The sequence below is a fragment of the Chiloscyllium plagiosum genome, unplaced genomic scaffold (genome assembly GCF_037043375.1).
Source record: "Chiloscyllium plagiosum isolate Xiang-an unplaced genomic scaffold, Cpla_swu_hap1 HiC_scaffold_14, whole genome shotgun sequence".
Lineage (NCBI taxonomy): Eukaryota > Metazoa > Chordata > Chondrichthyes > Orectolobiformes > Hemiscylliidae > Chiloscyllium > Chiloscyllium plagiosum.
The window spans coordinates 68,527,687-68,551,297 of NW_028270152.1; the positions used below are offsets into that span (position 1 = coordinate 68,527,687).

General features: G+C 42.0%; 1 protein-coding gene across 1 annotated transcript in view; it reads left to right on the forward strand.

Moving 5' to 3' along the window:
• The window catches only part of sec13 (SEC13 homolog, nuclear pore and COPII coat complex component), a 37,706-nt gene extending 15,545 nt beyond the window's left edge, over positions 1 to 22,161 (forward strand). The window contains exons 4-9 of the mRNA XM_043708530.2: positions 507 to 658; positions 6,743 to 6,876; positions 7,330 to 7,463; positions 11,404 to 11,524; positions 13,590 to 13,736; positions 20,834 to 22,161. Coding sequence (XP_043564465.1) covers positions 507 to 658; positions 6,743 to 6,876; positions 7,330 to 7,463; positions 11,404 to 11,524; positions 13,590 to 13,736; positions 20,834 to 20,944 — 799 coding nt within the window. The 3' untranslated portion in view covers positions 20,945 to 22,161. The remainder of the gene's footprint in view (positions 1 to 506; positions 659 to 6,742; positions 6,877 to 7,329; positions 7,464 to 11,403; positions 11,525 to 13,589; positions 13,737 to 20,833) is intronic.
• Positions 22,162 to 23,611: the final 1,450 nt, after the last annotated feature.

Consider the following 23,611-nt stretch of genomic DNA (forward strand, 5'->3'; position numbering starts at 1 on the left):
TTTGCATTTGATTGAAGTCAGAGTCCTTGTCAGCTGGCTGACTCTTGAAACAAGTCTGTCTCATGCCTCATTGTGATAGTGACTTATGGCACAATTGGACTTTTTTTTTTAGAACATATTTTGGACTCTTCTCCATTCCACTCCCCACTCTGCAACAATAAGTGACCAGTGGTCTCATATTAGGTACCACTATTACCTGATTTAAACCACAGGGCTAAAATTTGGAGTGAATTCTTTTCACGGGCTAGTGGGTTTGGCAGTTTTGAAAGACGACCCAACCCTTGCTGATAATTGCTGTTGGGGGTGGGGGGGTGGGGGGGGGGGGGGGGGGGGGGGGGGTGGGAAAGGGAATGTTCTGAAATCCCCATTGGTCTTGCTGCTTCTTGATCTGTGCGTGGGAGCCATAATCAGCTTAAGCACCTACTCACCATAAACTAGGTAGTTTACCATGCATTATAAATCAGAAATGTGGATCGGTTACTTACTTAAATATCTCCTTACTTCAGCCATGAAGGTCCAGTCTGGCAGGTGGCATGGGCTCACCCAATGTATGGCAACATCTTGGCATCCTGTTCCTACGACCGGAAGATCATCATCTGGAAGGAGGAGAATGGAACTTGGGACAAGATGTATGAATACACAGGACATGATTCTTCTGGTAAGGATTCTACTATGTGCAGGTCATGGATTATAGCACTTTCCTAAAGGTTTCATAATTTTTTTTTCTGACTTAGCAGTGCATCAAGTTTGCACACCTGGACTACAAAGCTTCTCTTAAGATTCAAACATCCATTCAGGTAGCTGGATTTTGTTTTTGTTGGCTGATTGAGCAATCCAGCATAAACTAACCAGTGAGATTTTACCAGATTTGATGTGTGCAATTGTTGGTGATATAGAGTGAAGATAGGATTGGCAAATGCCCTGGGCATATTTCCTACTCCTTTTTTGTATGAGACTGGTGAGGTAGTGTAAGCTTTTGCTAAGTTGGCTTATCCTGGAGAAGGGAGTCTGATTTGTTCTGTAATGTTGAAGCTGACATAGGTAGTTCCTTACAGCCCATAAGAAATAAGCTGCTGTTTTAACTGCATTGGCATTCGGACTTCCTACAAATTGAGGCAGTCTTTAAAAATGGGGTTAAAGTGGAAATCATCAACTGGGTGTCTTGATGATGTCAGCAGAGCTCTCCTGATGGTGCAACACTACAAGTGGTGTGGCACCAATTGTTGCCTCTCTAGATAGGTTAGAGGGAGAGAAAACTGGACAGTCTCATACCCCTGTCCCTTTGACAAGTCATCGACCCCAACTGGAATTCCAATAGCCTGCAATGTGGACAACTCCTTTTCTGTCTTTTAACTCTAATGAAGGAGTTTCAGTGTTTGAATCCCCTAAAGTATCATTGCCCTGCGAAAATATCATGTTATCCTCCTTCAACACTACTGCCTCACCTGTCCTTTACTCATAACTACATTATCGCCTGGAATATTTAGTTTGAAATCCAGCCAGATCTCTAGTATTAGCCTCTATTTCATTGGACAAATTCTGCTCGCAACATGCATTCCAATGCTGTGCTAGTTGGCTTTGCTTTTTCCTCCATCTAATTTCTGTTCTTTTTAACATTGTTGTTTGTCCCATTACTCTTTGGCTTTCCAAGGTTTATATGCACTTTTGTTCCCCACCTCTGTGTCCTGATGCTCCTGTCCCTTCCAAGTTAGTTTAGAACCTCTCCATGGTACCATTTAACCTTTGCAAGGACATTAAACATACCTTTGTCATGTCCCTCTTATTGGCTTGTACACAAGTTCTCCCTGTCCAGAGCAGTCCCAATATCCCAGATATCTGAATACTCCCTCCTGCACCAGTGTTAACAACAATTTTTCACTTGCGTTATGTTCCTGTTGTGTGCTCACTTGCATGTGACACCCTGGGGAGTCATCCATAGACTGTCCCTTTTGAGATCCCGTTCTTCAATCTTTTTCGTAGATCCAGAAGTTCTGCTTCAGGACCGCAACCTTTCCTCATATCTAGGTTATTAGTTCCCAGGATTTGTTGCCTCCTTAGATAGTCCTGTGCCTGTTCAGTGACGCATTTTTAGCATCATATTTATAATGCATAACTGTACACACAATGCAGTGAAAAGGCTGAGTAATATGCTCTGTTATGGTTTTGCGTAAAGAGTTCAATTGAAGCAGCAAGATTGAGTAGTATTATTAGACTGAAAGCTCCGTAACAGGTTTGCCTGCGTGGGAATTGGAAAAATAGCACAATTGTTTAGTTGTGAAAACCTTTCCAAGTACAAGCCAAGTAGAGGAGCACAGACCAATGAACAATAAATAATCAGTACACAGGAAGTTTTATTCACCTAACAATATTGACCTGACTGAAGTGTTCAATGCTGATACTGCCTAAAAGTGAAGGCACTATTCCAAGGAAACATTGTTCTTAAAAAAAAACTACATACTTCTGCTGAAACATGAGACTTCACTCAGCCATTTAATCTCAGCTGGAAGGGAGTTTGCCAAGACTTGCACATCTCAAAATAACTTCTTCTGTGTCAGTAGAAATCTGCCCCGAGGAGCCTGCTTATGACACAGCATGGTGTGCAAGTGTAAATTCTCATATAAATGACCAGAAACATTAACTCTTTTTGCTCTTCATGGTTACTGTAAGATCTGCCGAGTACTTTTAGCATTTACTGGTTTTATTTCAAATTTCCAGCACCTGCAGTATTTTACTTTTCGAAAAATGGTCATTGATTCTTCGACAGAATGAGTTGGGTCGAACATAATGTAATGCAACAAAAGTCTTTTTAGGATCAAGAAGATTAAACGAAATGTTTCTTTGGAGAATGATCCTACTGTAAACATTCATGATGCTTTTTCTCTCCAAAAAACCATCAAGTTGTTCCTAATCCATTTATACTGTGCACATCAGTGACTTATCTTGCTACAGCTAGCCTAACTTTTCCAGCCGATAAAATTCCTCCCTCGTTCCCTTCTCCTTTCTGTCTCTTTTAACCTCTGTTTCCTAGGAATTAGCCGTTTACATAATGAACAATTGACATAGATCATTTTGTTAGTTCTAATTTATCTTTGCATGCTTAATCAAAGCATGTCCAAAGATAAGCAACCTGTTTATTGCATTTACATTGATACTTAGCATATTGACCAAGAGGAATGATTATGTCAGAAAGCATAAGTCCGCTACATTATGTCTTGTCATTCCTATGCTTTTCTGAAAAGTATGAATGTCAGTGAAGAGGATTGTGCCTAGGGTATCCAAGACAGATATTCTGATTTTTGGAAGAAGCAAAGCAAACTAAACCAGTTCTCTTTTGAGGGACAAAATAATTACAAGAGAACATTATCCACATTTTTAACTGACAATGCTTCATATTCAAAAAGCTGTTGGTGAAGCAAAATCAAGTAATTATTTCTTGAAACAAACACAAAGTGCTCGCGAAACTCAGCAGGTTGGGCAGCATCTATGGAGAGAGAAACCAAGTTAACATTTCGTGTTTAGTATGACTTCAGAATTTATTCAGTTCAGAAGAAGTCCTCCCGGACTCAACATTAACTATGTTTACTGTCTCCACTAATGCTGCCAGACCTGCTGAGTTTCTCCAGTATTCTCTGTTTGTTCCTGATTTCCAACATCTGCAGTATTTTGCTTTTATAATTCCTTCTTGAGCCATCTTGAGAGATGCCATTAAGGGTGATGCCAAAATTGTAAACGCCCTTGAGATCCTAAAACGTACAGCACAGGAAGTGACCATTTGACCTATTATGCCTGTCCTTGATTTTTGAACAAGAAATTATCATTAGTCCCACACTTTTATTTTTGTCCTAAAGGTTTTAGTAAGAGTACAGAGAGAACTGCCAAAGATAGCAGCAGGAATGCGAGGGGTGGTTGGGAAAGTTATTACTGTTCATTTTGGAGCATAGCTTAAGAAGTAACTGAATAGAATTTTCAAGAAGAGGATGATTCTGACTGAGCAGATTAAAAAATAATCTGAGTTGAGTGAGTCAATCATTAGAGCTCCAGCATTAAGAGTCATTGTCAGAAGGACAAGTGGGCAGATGGGAACTGTTTTCACTGAGATTTGACAGGCTCTGGAGTGTTCCACCTGAAAAGACACTTGAAGCTGATTTCATAAATCATTTTTGAACGTGTTATGGCCCAATTAGGAAGAATGCACTGACAATCATACCCTACTGTTCCACAAGCCATCAGAAAATGGATAAAATTCTAATTAGACCACCAAGGTGAGCAATTTGCCTGACTGAATGCCATTCGGGACAAAAGCAATTTGCACCAGAGTTCTGCATGAAAGAAAATAACACTATTTATTGTTACACATTTAACAAAAGGCAGAGAAAAGAAAAGAATTTTAATCTACTACGATGCACTTAAGATATGCCTGTCCAAAATTTCAAAATACCTACGTACTCAGGTGGTTGGACACATACTATATGTGGAAAAAATATATATAAACAAACAAAATACCAAAGATTAAATACTAGATCTCAAGGATGTTTACATTGTCCCACAGAGCTCATCTTGAAGCTTAGCACTGATGATATGACCACTGAAGCAGTGATCACTCTTCACTTAGGCAGACCCAGGTTTTTTTTCTGGTTAGAATTATTTATTTTAAGCTATGCTGGTTTTCCCCACATAGAGGAAGAGGTGGATGCTTTCAGTTTGCAGGCTCTGGATGTTTTCTGCTGTCCTGCAGCTTTGTAACAAGAGGGCTGTCAGCAGACAGAATTTTCCCAACTCAAAAGCCTCTTGGTGCTGCCCCATTTCAAATTCTCTCCCTCGCCGCTTCAAAAAGTAACGTTGCACTGCACAGTTAAAGATGTGCTGCATTTGGTCTTCAAATTGCAAAACTCCTGGCATTTCAATCCAGCCTTATTTCAATTTATAATCCTAAAAACAATCCAATCCAGTCCCTTACACAAGAGATTTGGGTAGGTACTTAAGGATGAGGGATGTGCAGGAGGAAAAGCACAGTAAATTCCAGCACTGTCATCATGGTCCAAGTGACTTTCTTCTGGGCCAGGTTTCTATGCGAATGGGGTGAATGGCAGGGCAACCTCCACAGCTGACAGTCAGACCCTAGCACTTGGTGCTTTCAAAGCTCAGCTGCAGATCTCGGTCAATCCAAGGGTAATATTTAAGGAAGTAAGTGAGGTATGGGTTTGGGGTTGGTGGTGTGTTTGAAGTCCACAAATCAGCATTCATATGAAGGATCTAGGAGCTGGAGAGTTGATGTTTCAGGACAATATCTCCCAATGCTTTCTGGCTTCCAATGGCTTAACAATTGACACTTTACAACTTAAGTAAATTGCTTTTAGTCAATCACAGCTCCAGTTTAAGTGTGAGTAACTGCATTCTTGTTGTTTGACTGTTCAGCTGGATTAGGGAACACTCTTGCCACTATGATCCAGAAGTCCTTTGAAGCAGAGTCCAGGGAAGAGGGAACAGTTTCACGAATGGCTCTGAAATGGGTTGTGTAAGAATGAAGTTAGGTGATTAAAAGTTTGGCCAAAGACACAGCTTTAGGGAGCACTTTAAAAGGCGAAAGGGAATGGAGGTTTGGGAAGGAAATTCCAGAGATGAGAGCCATGGTGGCTGAAGCCACCCCTGCCAGTGGTGGAGCAAGTAAAATCAAGATTTACCAGAGGCAAAAATTGAGGGAGTGAATATAGACCTGGAGGGGGTAACAGAACTTGAGAGGGACAAGGCCATGGGAGGGATTTGAAAGCAACAATGTCAATTTTAAAATCAAAATGTTGCATTGAGTAGGTGCAAAGTTTTGGAGGAGCTTAAATTTGAGGGCAAAAGATCCATTCGGATAGTTGGCTTGAAAGATGACAGGAATAGATGAGCGTGTCAACAGCAAAAGCGCTCTGCAGGGCAGCATCGGTTGCTGTTACAGTGTTGGAAGTAGCTGATCTTACTGATGTTAAAAATCACACAACACCAGGTTATAGTCTAACAGGTTTAATTGGAAGCACACTAGCTCCTTCATCATGTGATAGTGGAGGGCTCAATCCTAACACAGAATTTATAGCAAAAATTTACAGTGTGATGTAACTGAAATTATACATTGAAAAATTGATTGTCTGTTAATGATCTTAATCTTAATGATAGCGTGGTTGGGTAGTTACATGCTTACTTCTGGGTCACATTGACACCAAGATTGCAATCAAGACCGGTTTAACTAAAATTTCAAGTTTCCAGGAGCAGATATGGACTCCATGATTAATGAATTTCTTGCAGGAACTAAAAAGGGCTTAGATCTTACCATTAAAAAGAGATTGATAGATTTGTTTTTCTTGCATATGAATATTAAAAGTTAGGAGCCAAGGTGAGTAAATGGGGGTTACATCTTGATCAGCCATATTCCAATAGTATAGTTCAACAAGCAAGAAGAACTGAATATTTGTTCCTGTGTCACTCTGATAGTTCAACATGGAAGAAAGTAGTGTAGATTAGGACAGGAATCCGGTCCTGGAGCCAACTGGTTGATCTTTAAATTAATATGCTTACAAATTGTCCTGATGCGTTCAAGATAAAAAGTATCAGCAAAATATGCCTTTTTCCAGCAATATCCACGTAGTTATTTCCCCTTGGTGACTACATGGATACTTTATGCTTTTGATCTTGTACAAAAGCCACTGTTATAAAGTTAAAGGAGATGATATAGAACTGAGATGTTCTGGTTTTCTTGTTCCAGTCAACTCGTTGTGCTGGGCACCTCACGAATTTGGATTAATCCTGGTCTGTGGTAGCTCTGATGGTGCAATCTCGGTGCTTTCATATTCCGGTGACGGTCAGTGGGAAATGAAGAAAATCAGCAACGCACACACGGTAAGAAGCATTTATTTTTGGAGTGACTGTTAACACTGACACCAGTTGATGAGTTATATGCAACACGGTCTCAAATCACATTTTAAAACAAACAATCTATTTTACGGAAAAAAAAACCTCAGTTACTCTTAAAAACTACAGCAAAACCTCTGATCAAGATCACAGCAGTTTCTGGAGAAAAGTATGGTTACTTCTGCAGCAAAATGTGATGACTGGTAATATATTTACGTGCATAAAGTCAATGTCAGTAACTTTGTCAGTGACAATATTAGTGTTTTCTCCAGGAGTATTGAGAGGGGAACTATGCGTCCGTTTACATTCAGCCTAGAATTGTGCGTGACTATGTGAAGCCTTTACTTTCAACGTTGGGCCTTGAGTGAAGTTGTTGGACAGGAAGAGGATGCGCAAGCTCACACAATATCAATTTCTCTCCGTTTCTTTCTCTCATTACAGATCGGTTGTAATGCTGTCAGTTGGGCTCCAGCAGTTGTACCTGGCAGTCTTGTGGACCAGCCTTCAGGGCAGAAGCCAAACTATGTCAAGCGATTTGTGTCGGGAGGCTGTGACAATCTGGTCAAGATATGGAAGTACGTTTTGGTCATTCTGCTCACTGTGGATGGTTGGCTCCCTCCTTAGATGGAGACTGGCAATGAAAGGACATTCCGTTAATGAGATGGGAGTGGAAGGGAGGGGTGGTTGTGGAAGTAATGTAAAAGAAAGATCAGCAAAACAGATAATAATGCCTGTGTTTATGGTTCAGTAGTGCAGTATTAGAAACAAGACTTAAGATTTAAAAAGGTAAACGATTAAGTCTATGGAGTGGTATTTATTTTCATTTAACTTACCGAGTAAGATTTGACCAGTCGAAGAGCACCTCCCACGCGTTATGCTGGATCCACGCCTTGGGGGTGCATTGAGTCGGCTCTGGTCCTCGGGTTGGTTTTCATTATATCAGAAACTGGGTCCCTGGGATTGCTGCCATCAGCTGCAGGCAGAGAGAATGGGGCTGAGAAAGGAGGAAGTTACAATGGGAGGTGGTGAAAGAAAGCTGGTAGCTGCATGAGGTGGCAGGGCAGGAGTTGGAAGGAAAAATAGAGGTGGGAGAAAGGAGCAGAGGGTTAATGGAAAGAGGAGGCTACAAAGAGGGTCAAAGGAAGAGGCTGGAAAGGAATGAGGACGGGTTCAAGCCTGTCTTCAACCAACTGGAAGCCAAGAAACATTAAAATCACTGAGGTGATGAAATTCTTGAAAATGTATGTGGAATCTCTAGTCTAAGGTTGCATAAATCCAGGAGCTACTATATGGATTTGAGGGAAGGGGGAATCAGTGCTGTCCTTGTAAGTTGCCTCTTTAAGATCAATGAAGGATTGATAATTGAAGACATTGATGGATTATTTTAATTCTGTTTCTGTGCGAGTCGAAAATACATTATTAGTTAGCTCAAGTACAGAAGATATTACCTCACGGCCATTACACCTAATAAATGAGTGATGTATTATTCTGCAGGACCTAAATTGAGTCAAGAAGGTGTTGAACACAAGCTGTCAAAGATTAGGAATGGGGGTAGGGATAGGTGTAAGGTGGCTGGAAGCATGTTATTTTTTCTCGAGGCTGTGTTCAAAGCTGAGTCTCTCTGGTCCACCCGGCACAGTGCCACACTCCCTGACACAGGGTAGATCAAAGTAAAAGCATGTTCGTTTATTTTTGTATCTATCTCAGTATACAAGATTGTTATAGTTTAGTTCTGTGTTGCTAGTTGGGGTGTTACATTAGTATAATGCCAGCTAGTGTAAGAGAGACACAGCAGGGGGCTGGGAGGGTTGGGTCACTTCAGTGTCATCAGACCCATGGGATTCCATGTGGCATTGGTATGTCAGACAGAGAAGCTTGCTTTCATGCTCTGCAGTGTTACAATGTCGTCTTCAGCCTTCCCATTTGTCCCTCACTCTCCTTCTGACCTTTTCTTGACTGCTGTTGACTCTCTCAATGTAGTGCTACCTTGTTTAACAGAGTTCACATTCATCATGGGGCAGGCAGAAAAGTGGAATTGAAGCCACAGTCTGATCAACCAATACATTGTCGAATGGCAGGCAGGTTAGAGGGGTTGAATGGCTTCTAATTTGTATGTTTGTTCACACCCTGGTTAACTACCAGTCATTAATAAATCTTACTGATATACTGTGGAGCTTAAAGTTTCATTTTTTAATCAATATTTCTCTCAGAAATTTTCAGTCAATAAATATTGAGATTTGGAAATTAATCAAAAGATGGTGAAGAAACTCAGAGTCTGTAAACGATGGCCACTATGAGTCTTGAGAAGAGTCAAATTAGACTCAAAACATTAACTCTGTTTTATCTCTCCACAGCTGCTGCCAGACCTGCTGAGTTTCTCCTGCATTTTCTGTTTTTATTTTTCATTCCCAGCATCCACAGAATTCTGCTTTTTATGTAAGTCGGACTTTGGACAATGATTGACACATGGAGTATTTATCTGTCCTGCAGCACAGCTATTGACTTTGTCCTTCCAAACTTGGGTTGTGTCTGGAGAAAGCATTTTGGATTTGATAAGATAAGGACGTAATCTCCCAGTTGTGATGATAGTGCTGCCACTCACTTGAGGTGATGGATTAAGAGCTCCTCACTAGCAGTGAATTGTACTTTATCAAACTGTGTTGGCCTGAGTGCAGTCTTCCCTCTGGCATAACAGGAATCAATGTGGTAAACATACTTGATGGTAACCTTTCTGATGGTGTGGTTCAGCCATGATGAAAGTCATACCTTCAACTGTTCAGGCTCTAAACTCTGGAGTTCCCTCCTCAACCTCTCCATCATTAATTTACCCCTTTGACCAAGTTTCTGGTTATGTCTGAATTGTCCCTCCTCTGTCCCATTGTTATGCTTACAATAATGGAGAGGCACCTTGAGATGTTTGACAATATCAAATGCACATTTTAAAAGCTCCATTTATAGAGTCATAGAGATGTACAGCATGGAAACAGACCCTTCGGTCCAACCTGTCCATGCCGACCAGATATCCCAACCCATACAAGTCCCACCTGCCAGCACCGGCCCATATCCCTCCAAACCCTTCCTATTCATATACCCATCCAAATGCCTCTTAAATGTTGCTATTGTACCAGCCTCCACCACTTCCTCTGGCAGCTCATTCCATACACATGCCACCCTCTGCATGAAAAAGTTGCCCCTTAGGTCTCTTTTATATCTTTCCCCTCTCACCCTAAACTTATGCCCTCTAGTTCTGGACTCCCTGACCCCAGGGAAAAGACTTTGTCTATTTATCCTATCCATGCTCCTCATAATTTTGTAAACCTCTATAAGGTCACCCCTCAGCCTCCGATGCCCCAGTGAAAACAGCCCCAGCCTGTTCAGCCTCTCCCTATAGCTCAAATCCTCCAACCCTGGCAACATCCTTGTGAATCTTTTCTGAACCCTTTCAAGTTTCACAACATCTTTCCAATAGGAAGGAGACCAGAATTGCACGCAATATTCCAACAGAGGCCTAACCAATGTCCTGTACAGCCGCAACATGACCTCCCAACTCCTGTACTCAATACTCTGACCAATAAAGAAAAGCATACCAAAAGCCGCCTTCACTGTCCTATCTACCTGTGGCTCCACTCTCAAGGAGCTATGAACCTGTACTCCAAGGTCTCTTTGTTCAGCAACATTCCCTAGGACCTTACCATTAAGTGTATAAGTCCTGCTAAGATTTGCTTTCCCAAAATTAAACTCTATCTGCCACATCTCAGCCCATTGGCCCATCTGATCAAGATCCTGTTGTAATCGGAGGTAACCTTCTTCACTGTCCACCACACCTCCAATTTTGGTGTCATCTGCAAACTGTAGATGACAAAAAGTAGAGGACTCAGCACCGATCCTTGTGGTACTCCACTGGTCACAGGCCTCCAGTCTGAAAAACAACCCTCCACCACCACCCTCTGTCTTCTACCTTTGAACCAGTTCTGTATCCAAATGGCTAGTTCTCCCTGTATTCCGTGAGATCTAACCTTGCTAATCAGTCTCCCATGGGGAACCTTGTCGAACGCCTTACTGAAGTCCATATAGATCACATCTACCGCTCTGCCCTCATCAATCCTCTTTGTTACTTCTTCAAAAAACTCAATCAAGTTTATGAGACATGATTTCCCACGCACAAAGCCATGTTGACTATCCCGAATCAGTCCTTGCCTTTCCAAATACATGTACATCCTGTCCCTCAGGATTCGCACCAACAACTTGCCCACCACCGAGGTCAGGTTCAGTGGTCTATAGTTCCCTGGCTTGTCCTTCCCACCCTTCTTAAACAGTAGCACCACGTTAGCCAACCTCCAGTCTTCCGGCACCTCACCTGTGACTATCGATATTTGAAATTCATTTTGGACATTCCACATATTCATTGAGAAAATTACAATCGCCAATGTTTTGCACTTTTGATTTGAGCTTTCTCCTTTGAAATTTAAGAAAAAAAAATGTTTTGTCCTACTTGATTCTTTTTGTCTTCTGCAGAGAAGAGGACGGTCAGTGGAAAGAGGATCAAAAGCTTGAAGCCCACAGCGACTGGGTTCGGGATGTTGCCTGGGCTCCATCGATTGGACTTCCCACAAGCACCATTGCCAGCTGCTCCCAGGTAAGTACTGTGTATGAGGGATATATGTTCAGACTGAAGTGAATCTGTGCAATCTGCACCTTCAGCAAAGGTTGACAGGGTGTGGTGAGTTAAGGCTTTCTGTGTTTTATTTGGGGAGGAATGTGGGAAATAACCAAAGTGAACATAGTGCACGTTATTGGAACTGTGTGCAGTTCTGTGCTGCTTTTTTTTTGCTGACACTCCTCTCTGATCACAAATAATACAGAAAGGTTCAGAACGACAGGGTATCTTTTCTTCAAGTGAGGAATTGCATTGAGAGCACTTATTATTTCATGTACAAGCCCTCTGAAACTTCGCACCACAAAATGGTGGGGGCTAAGAAGTCACACCCTTAGGATATTTTTCAGCAAAACTTAGATAGTTCAATGGTGAAGCAGTCCTGTATAGCAGAACAAGTGTTGTCTTGCTAGTAGGACAACCTGTGCATGCCATCTAGGCTGGTGTGATAGAAAAGAGTCAAAGAGTGTGGCGCTGAAAAAGCTATGTTATCCAAATAGCTAATTTTCCACATGCCATACTCATCTGCATAAAATGCCTGTACAGATTTGCACAGCAGGTAAATATATTCCATGTGTGTGTGTACTTACTGAATAAACATCAATTTGTAAAGTAATTAATAATCAAGAAAAGCTCTCGCTTTGATTTTAATATTATTTGATTGACAAGTATACACATGGCCTTGCATGCATCACCACATGAATGAAGACAAAATCTACCACTATGTAATCGTTTCTGAATCAGCAGCGTCTGGGTACCCAATTAGCCACATATGACTAGTTCCTAACATGTTAGTAATTTTCAGTTATAAAGAGGAATGGATGAAGTTATTTTTATTTTGAAAAATTATTTCAAGTGATGTGGACAACAGTGGCTCACCCAGCATTTCCTGCTCATCTTTAATTACCATGGAGTGGTGATGTTGGAGCGGTTGTGGCGGAGGTACACCCACAGTATTGTTGGGAAGAGAGTTCCAGCATTTTGACTCCGCCACAGTGAAAGGGCAGCATAATACTTGCAAGTCAGGGATAGTGTGTGGGGCTCAGAGGAGAACTTGCAAGCGCTGGGGTTCCACTGCTTTACTGCCCTCAGTTTGCCAAGTAGCAGAGGTCTGGAGCCTTCAATTTAAAAACTGTAGCCCTCGAATAAGGTTAAGAAGTCACCATGTCAGACTCTATATGCAAATAAAGGACTCTGCTGGGAACTGTAAATGTAGTGAGTGAGATGTGGGTGTCACTTTTTCTGATAAATATGAGATTTTCACCCTATAATACTTCAGCTTGCCAGCAGGAAACTGAAACCCCGATTTAGATTTGTATGTTCAGATCTTAGATTGTAAGACCATTCTTTGCTACCTGCGTGATTAACAAGGATAAGGTTGTTTTTAACTCCACATCTTGTGGTGGTTTGATGTACTGAGGACAGGGAATGCGGATGAACTCGGTGTTTTTACAGTTGTTTTGCTGGAATCTATATCTTTGCTCAATCTAGTCATGAATATTGCATGAACTCTTGGTTGACTTCCCATATGCCACACATTGTAAACTTGAGACCATCCAAAATTCAACAAACTGCCTGTGTTCTGAATCGCAGCAAGTCATTTCACCCATCATCCCTGACCGATCCACATTGGCTCCTGGTTATACAATTATTTCATTTTAAAGCTCGTTTTTGTTTCAGGTTCTCCACCACCATTCCCTTCCTTCCCTATCTATTTTAATGTCCCATCATACAAAATGTCTGTGCTTCTCTGCTTCAGGCCTCCTGCCCATCCTTGATTTTTAATCACTCCACAGTTGGCATCTATGCAACCAGCTTTCAATTCCTTAAACCTTGGAATTCCCTTCCTCAACTTCTCCGCCTATCTTTCCTTCAGTAACAAATACCTTAAAACCTTCCTCTTTGATCAAGCTTTACTTTGCCTCACCTTCGGTGACTTGATGTCAAGTTTTGCTTTATAATGCTTTAGGAGGTGTTCTGTTATGCTGAAGTTGCTACAGCAATGTAACTTGGTGTATGATTCAATGATTAACCTCTGGTTCCTCAGGATGGCCGAGTGTTTATCTGGATTTGTGAGGACCCTACTGGGAATACATGGACACACAAACTCTTGCACAAATTCAATGATGTAGTGTGGCACGTCAGCTGGTCCATCACTGGGAACATCTTGGCCGTTTCCGGAGGTGACAACAAGGTAATAGTTTCACGTTTTGGATGCATGTATTATCCAAATGAATAGTGTATGCAAATTTGGAATTTCTGAAGTGATACTATCCTGATCCTATAATGCGTTGGCATTTAAAATGTGCATAAAATAGCTGTCCCTGTACACTAAGAATCCCTTTTTTTAAATTTGCTCTCATATCTTTGCTTCAGTTTCTGTGTTTGGTGAATTTTTGCTTCCTTTTTTTCCTTGTACTTGATCCTTTCTTTTGACTTGAATTTTTCTTTCATATTTGCTGCTGTATCCCCCAGGATTGATGAAATACATGCATATATATGTTTAAAAGCACCCTGGATGGAACTGCCTATTGTAATCTAATCTTAAAGCTGTGGGTCATGATCTAACCTAAATCGGCCTGATTGTAATTCCAGCCCATAGCGCCTTCCCAGGGGTCTATTATTTTATATGTCATATAAACCATTTAATGTCTCAATTGAAACACAAGCCTGTAATTTACTCCTGAGGGTCTGTAACTCTGCTGCAATTTACTGAGCTGGGTTACGTTTGAATCCTCCACTGATCATAAGGCTACAATGATCTTACTGTGCCCACACAACACATAATCCTTTGGTGATGTTGGGGATATTTTCATAAATAAAACAAGTTATTTAATACTTTGATTTCCTAGCGATTTCACAAAAATTCTTTCACTCACTGTAATAAAAAGCTTTCATGGTATAGATTAATACTAGTCCCTTTTGTCTCACAAATAACAGATAATATGTATAAAGTGGTGGTGTGATTATAATGATATTGATATAAAGATAATAAGCCCTGACTATCTACTGTACTTTCTCTTCACATTATATATACTTTCATTTGAATTTAACTATCTTGATTTTTCTTCTAGTATTCTGCTCTTTAAAGTGATGGTCCTTTCTTGAATACTTTCATGGATGCCTGTTTTCCTCCAGTATTATTATTTTTATTGGTCTCAGACAATGTTAGACTGTTCATCTGAAAAGGATAGAGTAGCCAACTTCATTCACGCTCTCACCCCAGTTCCACAAATTCAAACAGTAGATCACTGTCATCAGGAATGCCAGTGTCTCATGTCAAATTCAATCTGCCCACATTGTGGGTGTCCTTCAGAACTCTTATGGCTCAGTGTACTGTATTAGGAGTACCTTTAGAACATAGAACAGCACAGTACAGGCCCTTCGGCCCTCTGTGTTGTGCCGTCTCTCTATCCAACTCTAAGATAACATTAACCTACATACCCTTCATTCTTCCATGTGCCTATCCAAGAGTCATTTAAATGTCCCCAATGTCTCTGACTTTACTACCACTGCTGGCGGTGTGTTCAACGCAGCCACCACTCTTGAGTTAAGAACTTACCTCTGACATCTCCCCAAAACCTTCCTCCAATTACCTTAAAATTATGCCCCCCTCATGGTAGACATTTCAGCCATGGGGAAAAAATCTCTGCCTCTCCACTCTATCTATGCCTGTCATCACCTTGTACACCTCTATCAAGTCACCTCTCATCCTTCTTTGCTCCAATGAGAAAAGCCCTAGCTCCCTCAACCTTTCTTAATAAGACATGCCTTCCAGTCCAGGCAGCATCCTGGTAAATCTCCTCTGCACCCTCTCTAAAGCTTCTACATCCTTCCTATAATGAGTTGACCAAAACTGAACATAATATTCCAAGTGTGGTCTAACCAGGGCTCTACAGAGCTGCAGCATAACCTTGCAGCTCTTAAACTCAATCCCACTGCTGATGAAAGCCAACACTCCTTACACCTTCTTAACCCTATCAACTTGGGTGGCAGCTTTGAGGGATCTATGGACATGGACCCCAAGATCCCTCTGTTCCTCCACACTGCCAAGAATCCTGCCTTTAACCCTGTAATCTGCATTCAAATTCAACCTTTCAAAATGAATCACTTCACATTTATCCAGGTTGAGCTCCATCTGCCACTCTCAGCCCAGCTCTGCATCCTGTCAATGACCTGTTGCTACCTACAACAGCCCTCCACGCTGTCCACCATTCCTCCAACCTTCGTGTCATCGGCAAACTTACTAATCCACCCTTCCACTTCCTCATCTAAGTCATTTATAAAAATCACAAAGAACAGAGGTCCCAGAACAGGTTCGTGTGGGACACCATTGGTCACTGAGCTCCAGGCTGAATACTTTCCATCTACCACCACCCTTTGTCGTCTATGAACCAGCCAATTCTGTATCCAGACAGACAGGTTTCCCTGTATCCCATGCCTCCTTACTTTCTGAATGAGCCTACCATGGGGAACCATATCAAGCACCTTGCTAAAATCTATATACACCACATCCACTGCTGTACCTTCATCAATGTGTTTTGTCACATCCACAAAGAATTCAATAAGGTTTGTGAGGCATGACCTGACCCTCACAAAGCCATGCTGACCATCTCTGATCAAACTATGGTTTTCCAAGTAATCATAAATCCCATCGCACAGAATCCTCTCCAATACTTTGCCCACCACAGACATGAGACTGACTGGTCCATAATTCCCAGGATTATTCCAAATCCTTTTCTTGAAAAAGGGAATAACATTTATCACCCTCCAATCATCTGGCACTACTCCAGTGGACAGTGAAGACGCAAAGATCATTGCTAAAGGTGCACCAATCTCTTCCCTTGCTTCTCTTAGTAACCTAGGGTATATCCCGTCTGGCCCAGGGGATTTATCTATAGTTATGTTTTTCAAAATTTTCAGCACACCCTCCTTCTTAACATCAACTTGTTTGAGCATATGAGTCACAAAGGACAAGGTCCCTCTCACTAGTGAATACTGAAGCAAAGTATTCATTAAGGATCCCCTACTTCCTCCAACTCCAGGCGCAAGTTCCCTCTACTATCCTTGATTGACCCTACCCTCACTCTGGCCATCCTCTTGTTCCTCACATTAGTGTAGAATGCCTTGGAGTTTTCCTTAATCGTATCTGCTAAAGTTTTTTCATGCCCCCTTCTAGCTCTCCTACGTCCATTCTTCAGTTCCTTCCTGGCTCTAGAGCCCTACCTGATGCTTGCCTCCTCAACCTTAAGTATGCTTCTTCTTCCTCTTGACGAGATGTTCCACATCCTTTTTCACTCAAGGTTCTTTCAATCTACCATCCCTTCCTTGCCTCAGTGCCGGATAGGTTTGTCCCACTATCAGCAGGTGCTTCCTAAACAGCCCCCACATTTCTGTCGTGCATTTCCCTGAGAACTCTGTTCCCAGTTTAGGTGCCCCACTTCTTGCCTAATAGCATTGTAATTCCCCCTCCCCCAATTAACAACTTTCCTGTGTCGTTTGCACCTATCCCTCTCCATGAGTATAGTAGAGGTCAGGGAGTTGCGATCACTATCACTGAAATGCTGTCCCACCGAGAGATCTGACACCTGGTATGGTTCATTCCCAAGCACCAAATCCAACATCTACATATTGCAACAGGAACCCTTCCTGGACACACCTGACAAAAACTGCTCCATCCAAACTATTTGAACTAAGTAGGTTCCAATCAATATTGTGGAAGTTAAAGTCGCCCATGACAACAACCCTGTAACTTCTGCACATTTCCAAGATCTGCCTCCCAATCTGCTCCTCTCTGTCTCTGTTGCTTTTGGAGGGGGGGGGAGGTTGCCTGTAGAAAACTCTCAATAAAGTGACTGCTCCTTTCCTGTTTCTGCCTTCCACCCATACTGATTCAGTAGACAAACCCTCCTCAGCGATCTCCCTTTCTGCAGCTGTGATACTGTCCCTGATCAGGAATGCCACTCCCCAATCTCTTTTTACCTTCCTACTGACATGGAAGAGCTCAGCTCCGTTGTGGGCTCAAGCCCAATTCTTGTCCAGTTTGTTGAGTATCTAATCTAAGATGACAGACCAGTGCTGCACTATTTGAATGCTGCACTATCAGAGGTGCCACCTTCAGGTGAGATGTTAAGCGAAGAGCCCAGTTCCTCTCGAGTGTCTTGACCAACATTTAAACCCTCAACCGATGTCAATAAAATAGTTTATTGAGCCACTGTCACAGTTACTGTTTGTAGAACCTTGCTGTGGACAAATTGCTTACTGTGTTTACATCAAAGTCTGTTTTATTGCAGTAAAATGCCTTGGGCCATCATGAGATTGTGCATGGTGATACAAGTGCAAGGTTTTTATTATTAGCACCGCGCTTATTTATAACATTAGTTTCAGCTGTCTATAATTTGAGATTGTAATTTAATCCAGCCATTCAGATGATGTTCAGAACACATGGTTGCAGTTCAGTAGTTATGGTGCTGGGTAAGCAGCCCGAAGCTTACAAGTTAAAATCCCATGGCACTTTGAGAAATTGCATTCAATAAATCTTGCAATTAATGGTTTTGGTGTAGGAGTAAGATTGTCTTAAAAATCAACAGGGCTGACAAATCCTTCAGACCAAGGAACCCTATCCACTCTGACCGACATGTAACCTGTGACCATAGCTATTGCAATCTCTGAAGTAGCCTACCGAGCCACTTACTTGTACTCAGGAAGGAGTACCAGATGCAGTTGTGGGACACGATCCTTTTCTTCTTCCATAGAGGTACAGCTTTCACTGGCTTTTGTGGATAATTTACATTTCTAGTAATGCAGAGACTGGGACTAATCCACCATGGCACTTTACAATTTGAATTTAATTGGAAAACATTAAATAGAGGAAGTACTATTTCTGCCAGTCAGAAAAAGCAAAAGGCATGGTCTAGAGATTGGAGCCAGACGTTTCAGGAGTGAAATTTGGAAACCTTTTTACAAACAGGGGCTAGGCGTATCGGACTGTCTTCTACAGGTAGCTGTTGAAGTGATCAAGTGTTAAATGTTTAATCTAAGATTAATAGATATTTGTTACCTAAAAGTATTAACAAGTATGGAACAGATGGAGCGATTGTAGATCAGCCATGATCTCACGGAATGGCGAGGATATATGGCCTATATTTACAGGCTTGCTGTTCTTCCACTGTTCCTAAAGCCCCAGCAAAATACTTGGGTTTGAAAAGCTTATGTTGATGATAAAGATTTTGAACTGTCATCTTAACCCAGGTTAATTGATACAACTTATAACTTAGAAAAGGAAAGTTCATTAGATATAGGAGCAGCATTAGGCTATTCGGCCCATTGTGTCTGCTCTACCATTCGATCATATCCCTTCAACCCATCTGTCTAAGTCCTCCTTAACTCACTGACCCAGCATCCACTGCACTTTGGGGTAGCGAATTCCACAGATTCACAGCCCTTTGGGAGAAGTCGTTTCTCCTCAACTCAGTTTTAGGATAAAGGGTAGCAAATTTAAAAGAATGACATCACATCCTAGAACACCCCACAAGAGGAGGCATCCACTCCACATCTATTGTATCCACAGTTTTATCATCTTAAATACCTCAATTTGATCTCCCCACATTCTTCGAATTTCCAGAGAGTAAAAGCCTAAATTGCTCTATCTCTCTTCATAGGCGTTTGGTATGCTTTCCTTTATTGGTCAGAGTATTGAGTACATGAGTTGGGAGGTCATGTTGCGGCTGTACAGGACATTGGTTAGGCCACTGTTGGAATATTGCATGCAATTCTGGTCTCCTTCCTATTGGAAAGATGTTGTGAAACTTGAAAGGGTTCAGAAAAGATTTACAGGGATGCTGCCAGGGTTGGAGGATTTGAACTATAGGGAGAGGCTGAACAGGCTGGGGCTGTTTTCCCTGGAGTGTCGGAGGCTGAGGGGTGACCTTATAGAGGTTTACAAAATTAAGAGGGACATGGATAGGGTAAATAGACAAAGTCTTTTCCCTGGGGACGGAGAACTAGAGGGCATAGGTTTAGGGTGAGAGGGGAAAGATATAAAAGAGATCAAAGGGGCAACTTTTTCACACAGAGGGTGGTGCGTGTATGGGTTGAGCTGCCAGAGGATGTGGTGGAGGCTGGTACAATAGCAACATTTAAGAGGCATTTGGATGGGTACATGAATAGGAAGGGTTTGGTGGGACGAGATTCAGTTGGGATATGTGGTCGGCATGGACGGGTTGGACCGAAGGGTGTAAGTTTCTATGACGCTATGACACGCCCCTCACCTCTGGATTAGTCTAGTGAACCTCCTCTGAACTGCCTACAATGCCACTACATCTTTCCTCAAATAAGGGGACTAAAACTGTGCACAAGACTCCAGATGCAGTCTCACCAATACCTGTACAGTTGCAACAATATTTACCTTTATATTCTATTCCTTTTGCTGTAAAAGCCAACACTCCATTTGCTTTATTATCTGCTATACCGTGTGCTAGTTTTCTGTGACTCATGAACATAGATCCCTCTGCACTCGAGCACCCTGAAGTCTCTCCCCATGATGAAAATAGGTCGCTTTCCCATTTTTTCCCACACAAAAGTATGACCTTGCACGTATCCACATTAAACCGCATCTGCCACATGTTGGCCCACTCTCCTGACCTATGTCAATTGTAAAGGTTCTTACTTCCTCATTTCAGTTTAGTGTTCCACCTATTTTTGTGTTGTCCGCAAATTTAGTGATACACCCTTCTATCCCTGTATCCAGGTCATTAATGTAGATTGTCCGAGGACCGACCCCCTGTGGCACTCCTCCAGTTAAATCTTACTATGCAGAAAAACAGCCATTTGACTCTCTGTTTTCTAACCATCAGCCAGTTATCTATCCAGGCTAGTAAATTACTCCTAATCACATATGATCCAACCTTGTGAATTAACCTTTTGTGCGGCACCTTATCAAACACCTTCTGGAAGCCCAGATAAATTTACAGTACCTACCCCTTTGTTAGAAACACATTCAGTTTCAATCCCACACAAACATGGTTACTCTTGAGAAACAATTAAGGGCTCCAGAGATGGGCAATAACAGAAAATCATGCCTGAGAATGCAATTTAGAAATTAGTTTTAGTTTCCTGCCTTAACATTCCCTCCCATTGGGCTCTAATTCTGCAAGTAGTGGTTCTTCGTTATTCTTTCAGGAATAGTCGTCATGAAATTGTTTCAATGAAGGAGTTTTCTTCTGTAAGTGGGCTGTTTCCATGTTTGAGCACGACATAACCATCACCCTTTCATACAATCTGTTTTTGCAGGTCAGTCTATGGAAGGAGTCCGTTGAAGGCCAATGGGTTTGCATCAGTGACGTGAACAAAGGCCAGGGATCAGTGTCGGGTATCACAGAGGGCCAACAGAATGAGCAGTGAATGGTAAAGGAGCATCACAGGAATGTTGTCTTGAATTGTATATTTGGCAAAATAAAATGGATTGCAAGAAACTGGGAACAAACAAAAATCGAAGATGTTTTGTACCCCGAAGCCCTGTACTGTTTACGGAGAAGAATATGTATTGGTACAATTCCTGTTGTCATTGACACATAAGCAGATCTTTTGTAATTGCAGTGTTCAGAGTGCCTTGTAGGGGGGAGTAAGAAGGTGCTGTTTGGCTGATCAGAAATCACGTGCACCACCAATAGAAGCTGTGCTCAAGCTGATAATGTACAGTCACAGCCCAAGGCCTGTTACTTGATAGTGGGAACAAGACATTATCTTGTCTGTCACCATATGAATCTGTCCTCCAGCAGTAGATGGTAATAGGATCTTAAAACAAGTGTTCCAAGACGGCAAGGTGGCCAGTACATTGAAGCATGACACAGCAGTAGACTGCAAGATTCAAGCTTGTGCTTGTTTGTTTGTTGTGAGGAATTCCCCTAAATAGAGGCCTACCAAATTTGAGAGGAACGAGTTGTCAGTGAAATGCTCCTGCCTACCACCTTTTAGAATAGTATGGAGAGTGTGGAGGAGCAGATGGCCTACTTCGCCCTAAGAAGAGGGAGTAAAAATTGTCCTGCAGTAATGCTGCACTATGAATTCAAGCGCAGTGATCTTTTTTTAAATCCTAATTATTTCTCTCCAAAATATTCCTGACAACCAAACACACTCACTCTGTGTCCTGAAAATGCCTCAGAAATTTAAAATGCCACTGAATCTCTCCTGAAAGTAAAAGGTTCAGGATTGTTGCAACCATGGATTGCTGGAGATTCTAGCTTCTGAACTTGGAGGCAGGCTCATATAGGGACTCCACCCATTCATATTGGCTGCGTTTGTGTTACGTGTGCCTAAGCTGGAGCTGCAACTCTTCCATTTCAAGGCCCATTCTCCCCTACAAACTGGTCTGAATGCAGGGTTTACATCTTTTAAAAAGAGCCTTTGGCTGAAATCCTGTTTTGTTAATATTTTGGTAAAGAGGACTAATTCAGACTGTAAACCACAGACACTGTACAGTTTGGGCTCATGTAAAAACCTAATGATGGGGACTAGAAATTAAGGCACCGGCTTTAAATATTTAGTCCTCAATTCCTAATAGCTCTCTGACTTGATGGTTAAAATTGAACTGTTTAATAAATTGATCTAATGTAACTGGGTTTTCATGCCCTCCTTTTCTTCAACATTTGTATCGGCCCTTTAAAGGACCTGATCCCTGAATCACGCATCTTGCTTTCAGAAACTTACCACAAAATGTGAGCATCTGTTACCCTGTATGAGTTTTTAAAGCTCCTTTTACATTTTTAAGACGCTCAGTGATTGACCAAAGTCTTAAGTGCAAGTGTTGGAAGAAGGTAAGAACAAAAGTGTAGATCAGAAGTGAGATGTTAGCTTTATTCAGGCTCAGTCTCTTGAAACTGTAGGAGGAAGGACAAGACTAAAGGAGGATCAGAATAGTCAGCTGAGTGGAGGAGTTGACAGTGCAGCCTGGTTGTGGTTCCGAACGTGTTCCACAAGTTTCGTTTCGGATTTGCACACGGTTTTAAGATAGTGAAAAATGAAGATGACCATTTGGGTAACTGTAGTGCTCTCTAGGAAGACAAGACTACAACCACACACACACCACTCACCATTTTCAGTTAGCCCATCACATTATCCAACTGTTAAAATGATTACACAAAATTTTACCTGGAAGTCGATTCCATGCACTGATCATGGTCTTTTGGGGTTTAGTTTGAAATAGTTTTGCTGATTTGCCATTATCCAATTTACTATTATCCACCCAGCACTTCATTCTCTCCATTTCTGGTCTTAAAAGTTTTTTTAAGCCTAACTTGTCTTCTGTACTGCCGTCAAAGTCCACTGTCCCATTGATCAAAACAAGGTCAAGTGCAGTGGATTCTGGCCAAAGGCATTATATGGTTTAAGCATGCCCTCTTCTGATTGGTAATCTGTTTTGAGACTTAATTTGTCACCTCTTTGTGAAGGCTTCATATCACAGCTCATGAAAGTGAAGTGGTTGCCTTAGTGACTGAAGTGTCACTTCATTACAGAAGTAACCAGCTTTTAGATGATGAATTCACACAGTACAGAAACTCCTTTAGAATTTTTCAGGTGACTGTCTGCACCATGCAGTGTCATCATCATTGACAGTCCCTCACAGAAAAGGATGACTCTCTTCCATTCTTGGGGTGAGTCCGTAAGTGACTATGCAGACCGATGCGGCTACAACAGGCTCTCTTACATTTGGGGCAGAAGGTGGTGGCGGGAAGGGGTGAGTGGGGCATTGATGTGGCAGTGCACTCCTCACTCTGTTTTCGCGTGGCTTCTGCTTTTTCCTAACAGTAAGTCTCAAGGTGCTCAACGCCCTCCCAGATGCTGCTGCTCCTCCTCCACTTTGAGCAGGAGCAATTCCCAGGTGTCTGTGGGAATGCCACACTTCACCGGTGAGGCCTTGAGGGTGTCCCTGAAACACTTGCTCTGTCGACTTGGGGCTTGCCTGCAGTTTTGAAGTTGGGGGTGGAGCGCCTGACCCGGGGCTCTTGTGTCGGTCATGCGGACTGTGTGCCCAGCCTAGCGTAACCGATCAAGGATGGTCAGTGCCTCGAT